We start from the raw sequence: 5,538 nt of genomic DNA on the forward strand, positions 1-5,538 counted from the left end.
TTCTAAAGTATAATACAAAATCTATTTAAGTAGACGAAATATGTAGGATGTTTTGATGGTATAAATGCCTCGAAATATGACATAGCATGAAGCAATCAAGACATCTTTTGATAAAAGATCCCTCCACATCGGGTATTGAGTCCAGTAGAACTCATTCTTTCTGGTTCATGTTTCTGGGTGGAGGTTGCTGTTTGTTATTCCGAAACATACACACTCCCTAGATCAAGATGTAGGTTAGTCAAAAAAAAAAAAAAAAAAACACACAGAAAAAAGAAATAAGGTTCGCTAATCCTAATATTTGTGGGGTTCGTCATCCCTAAGGTCAAAGGTTTGTAAGTCCGAAAATGAAATAAGGTTTGTTATTTTGGTTCGTTTATCCACGAATAAAATAAGGTTCGCTTTCCGAAGGTTCGACAGTCCGAAAATGATTTTTTCGACATTTTCATCATTATTCGTTAAATAACATGTATCTATATAGCCTTTTCAATATATCATTGCGCTTATATATATATATCATATTTCGATATAATATGTAGAATGTGCATATTGATTTTTTCCATGCTTTATATTTGTTGAAAATTAATACAATTTATATGAATGAAATGAAAAAAAGTTCGAAAATCGAAAAATTAAAGAACGGAACGTATCAACGAGCCTTCGGAATTACGAACCTCATTTCATTTTCGGATAAACGAACCGCATTCCAATTTCAGAATCACAAATCTTTAATCAAATCAGTCACCTAACGGATTACCTTTTCAAATCATATTTACTGATTCGATAGAAACGATGGCATGGATATTGGAGACAATCTTCTTAATTGTACAGTACTAGTCATGACATTCTTAATTTTCTGCGACCAACTTTTGTCTCAAAATATCTCCTGAACGTGTCATTACTCGGTTGTATACCTCCCGGGAACAGCTTCGTTCCAATCAGGAAACTACCAAAAACAACTAAAAAGAAGAAAAAGAGAGCGAAAACTGGTTCTCCTCCTTTGCGATTGCCAGAAACTAATTCAGCAAACGACTTCAAAGATGGCAACGTTAAAAAAAGGATAAGATAAAATATAAAGAACCAGCCATTTATATGCCCCACGGTCATTGTATGATTACCGCATCGGAGTGGTCACGCGCGTAAGGAGAGCAGGCAATGTGTAAATGAATTACTAGTTTCATGATGTCGACACGAGTTGATACCGCTTGTGTGTCCCAAGGCGAGGAGCGTGGTGTACCTATCGTCTGCACCCCCCAGTTATTAATTTTGTATCGACATTTTGGCGGGGATGGCTTCCGTGATTACCAAGAAGATGAGAAAGGAGGGAACGTATCACTGGCTATTAAATGTCATCTTCATTAGGGGTATAGAAGTTCCTAATGGCACATCTTCGGGCACACACTAAGGATTATGGTACAGGTGGGCTTCTCGTGTGCCGATAATAATTATTCTACGTTACACATTAAAAAGTTATGTCTGTGAATGTTCTCAGTCATCCAGGTAAGTATCACATGAACAATATCGGTAAATCTAGTCAACTGGACTTACTTGTAATTTGGAGTAGCGACGTTTCGCGTCCGCTCTGGGACGCTTCATCAGGCCGACTGATCTTTGGCGGCAATTGGTTGTTGACCCGTAACAGGGTCGGGGAATTTCGGAAAGCGCCGAGGAATCTTCCGAACCGCCGGGTTGTAGGCTCCGGCTAGGTTGTGTCTCAGGCCCCCTCCTCGGTTTAGGGATGGCTCCTCCCTTTTAACGTAGATGGACTCTTTTATATACTCCCCTCTCGAACCACCGTGCCTCGCGATCTAAGATGACTACGTCCTTGTTGTCAAAGGTGTGGTTACTGCTGTTCATATGGGAGTATACGGCAGAGTCTCCACATCCAGACGAGCTAGCTCGTCTGTGCTGGTACATACGTTTGGCTAAGGTCTGCTTTGTCTCTCCTATGTATAGCTCATCACATTCATCATCCTTGCATTGGATAGCATAGACCACGTTGTTTTGTTGGTCCTTCGGGGTCTTGTCCTTAGGATGGACTAACATCTGTCTCAGTGTGTTGGTAGGTTTGAACGAGACAGGAATATGATGTTTGCTGAAGATTCTACGGATTTTCTCTGAAAGTCCGGAAACATAGGGAACCGTCACGTTGTACCTCCGCTTTTCTGTCGTTGTCTTGCTTTGGTTCGGTTTGTCCTTGTGTCTTGGTTTGGATTTGTGAACTGCCTTCTCGAATGTCCAACCGCTGTATCCACATGCGTTGAGTGCCTCTTTAACGTGCCTGTTTTCCTTGATTTTCGTGTCCTCATCAGAACAGATGATATCTGCCCGGTGGAGTAGGGTTTTGATTACCCCTAGCTTGTGGACCAGGGGGTGATGCGAATCAAAGGAAAGGTACTGATCCGTGTGTGTTTCTTTCCTATAGACTGATGTGTGTAGCGTACCGTCACTCTGAATATTGACCAGGCAATCCAGAAAAGCGAGTTTTCCCTCCTTTGCTCTCTCTTGTGTGAACTTGATGTACTTATTCACCTTGTTGATGTGGTCAAAGAAGGAATCCAGTTGGTCTTCCCTGATTTTTACCCACGTATCATCTACGTAACGGAACCAGTATGTTGGTGAGATTCCAGTGTACGAATGTAGAGCCTGGCGTTCAAACCGTTCCATAAACAGGTTTACCACTATTAAAAAGGGCAAAACTGGAACTGACAAAAGAGATCACGTCTTTTTACCGTGATGATCAAATCGTTAATGCCATCAACATCATTATCACTACCCCCTGCTTGTTCGTCTTCTGTCTTCAGATTTTTGTTTTAGTCGTTGTTAATACATTACCATTTCACTCTCTTTGCTATATGTCAGCCCTATGTCTCAAGAAGTTTCACAACTTAGCGATGCTACCAGTGAAAAGAAAAGGTTTTAATGAGCGGCAAGGAGTACATCTTGTGTAACAGCTACGGGAGAAGCAGTCATTGTAATCTTTCTCTCCGTTTAGGAATACTGCCTTAAGTACATTTACATTTACGTCTATCCTTACCAGCAATATAAACATCACCCTCACTATGGCAACCACATGCATCAGCAACACGCATCACGACACAGTTCGTGCGGCGGTCAGATCAATATTGTACATTTGTCGCAAACTTTCTAATACTTTGGATAGCTCAATATTCTCCTCTTTGTCCAACAACCATCTGACATAATATATTAACGAAAATCAGCAAAGATAACAACAGCAAGCAAAAGGATCTCTGTTTTGACTACATAAGTCAATATTGTAAAATCACCTTCGATTATTTAATCCTTAATCCTCCTTCCAGGGCTTGCATAAGATCTGATACACACAATGAATTCTTTGTGCTAAGGTTCTTTGTTCTTTTTTGTCTACTAATAATTTTGTTTGTCCGTGCTCACAGTAAACACTTGAGGATTATGGTTTTTGCATCATTACTCCAAATTTGCCCAAGGAGTCAGACTGAATCAGGCAATCGGAGTTCAACGAGTAAATATGCGAGCACACGCAACCTTTTGAACAATTCAATCTTACAAATTCACAGTAAACATTTTGACTTCGGTCTAGAAAAGAGGCGCGTATCTATCCAGCTGAAATGAAGACAAAAATAGAAGACCGGGACATCTAGCAACTTGTAGTGTGTTTGTTTCTTTTTTTCTTCTTGACCAATTACGTCGTGTTTTTTTGTTTCCAAGAAAGATTCCGACGATGACCTACGGAAGAAAACAACGGTGATGAAAAACAAAGGGATAAAGATCTTATTTAAGATGCTACCTGAGTCTACCCAAGCAAGTACTCAACTTTTGACCCTTTTTATTTGTCTGTCTGTGTGTTTGTTTGTGTGTGTGTGTGTGTGTGTGTGTGTATGGTTGTGTGTATGGATGTGTGTATGTGTCAGGTCTCCTCTTAGCATGTCAAATTTTGTACCCAATGTACAGTATGTCTTTTATTTCTGGCATAGAAAATTGATAAAATATAATTTGATTGGATGGCATTATGAGGACGGAAGCACGGAAATGCAGCCATATCATTCTACACTGGCGGAATCAGATAACTATCATTTGCATTTCCTTCGATGTATTTGCTTTAGAAGAACCTCAAAAATGTTTGGCCATTTACACACACATTTACGCAGGCGTAATAAAAGAGCAACAACAGCAACAACAAAAAGAATTTGTCCTTAAAACTCATCACATAGAATATTCGTAAATAATGGTACACTGTAACAGTCCATTGCTTTTGTAGAATCTTTCCACTTTTTCTTCTTTTCTTTTCTTTCTGTTGTTTTTGAGATGAAATAAGAGGCCAACACTGTATCCATTCCCTGATCGTATTCTTCTTTGCTGTCCCACCCCCCTGTGAACCAGGCTCTGTATATTATAGCTGCCTGATATGCAGCCTTTTCTCTCTCCCTCTCCCTCTCTCTTCTCTCTTTCTTGGTATTTTCCACCTACCAACGTGTAAAAAACAGACGATCCGATGATGTATCGTTTCTCGCCAACTGCGCGGGATCGATACCACTCTCGGCTGTCATCGATACTCGTCGACCCTCGGGGCAAACATGATAATATAGCTGCAAGCGGCGCCCGTTCGAAGTTCAGCAGGTTGACCAGATTTGGCGTTCCGATACCGTCAAAAGCCTATACATGCAGCTGAACGTAATACGTGCGCTCGGTGATATAAATAGGCATTCCAACCGTTGTAATTCCCCTAAAGTGTAAACAAACTTCACCATCTTGTCCCTTTAAAGGATACCTCTACACATTTCATTCCCTTGGCACCCAGTCACTATTATTTGCTTCGCCAGATTTGAAAAGAAGACTGATGGGAAAAAAAAGTTAAAAAAAAGATTTGTGTGTGTGTGTGTGTGTGTGCGTTTTTTATACAGAATTTAAGGGTTTGAAATTTGGAAAGTTTGAAGATACCCCGAAATAAGCAGCTATAATATTATGGCCACATGATGAATAACGATTGGACTTGATTGTTATTCTTTTGGGGTGATAGAAAATTAATTTACGAAATACACACACAAACAAACACACACACACATACACACACAGATACGAATCCACATTTCATAATACATCATACACCATTACAGATTGTACAGGAAACACTGATTTGGATGTGTAAATGTATGTCACAGAAGGAAAGGAATTTCGTACATCAGTTCACAAGAGTGTATTAATCACATGCATTCTAAAGAAATGGCAAGTTGTGCAAGAGTTCTTAGTATAATAAGAATGATCACAGTATCACCCCAAGTATGTTGCATTTATTTGCGGTGATGATTATGTGTCATCTTTCCTCTAACATCATTGATTTGACGACTTCGAAAACATTAGGTGGGCTGACTACCACTCCAATTTTCTGTACCTAATACTATGCATGGGTGCATGACTATTTCAACTACTTTGTAATGCAAGATAACATCATGATTGATATATGTACGTATATTTTAAGGAAGACATAATACAATGGCTGACTGATTGATCTAGAGGTTTATCAAATGAACATCAAACTCATCA

General features: G+C 39.7%; 1 protein-coding gene across 1 annotated transcript; it reads right to left on the reverse strand.

The window, feature by feature from the left end:
• Window positions 1-1,749: 1,749 nt before the first annotated feature.
• Window positions 1,750-2,664, reverse strand: LOC140241430 (uncharacterized). Its single transcript, XM_072321160.1, has one exon. The coding sequence runs from the start codon at window positions 2,662-2,664 to the stop codon at window positions 1,750-1,752; it is 915 nt and encodes a 304-aa protein (XP_072177261.1).
• Between the last annotated feature and the right edge of the window lie 2,874 nt (window positions 2,665-5,538).

Source organism: Diadema setosum, chromosome 18, assembly GCF_964275005.1.
Source record: "Diadema setosum chromosome 18, eeDiaSeto1, whole genome shotgun sequence".
In the NCBI taxonomy this organism is placed as follows: Eukaryota; Metazoa; Echinodermata; class Echinoidea; order Diadematoida; family Diadematidae; genus Diadema; species Diadema setosum.

Excerpts from the sequence above, each read along its gene's own strand:
- LOC140241430 (XM_072321160.1), bottom strand. The coding sequence starts at position 2,664 with ATGGAACGGTTTGAACGCCAGGCTCTACATTCGTACACTGGAATCTCA.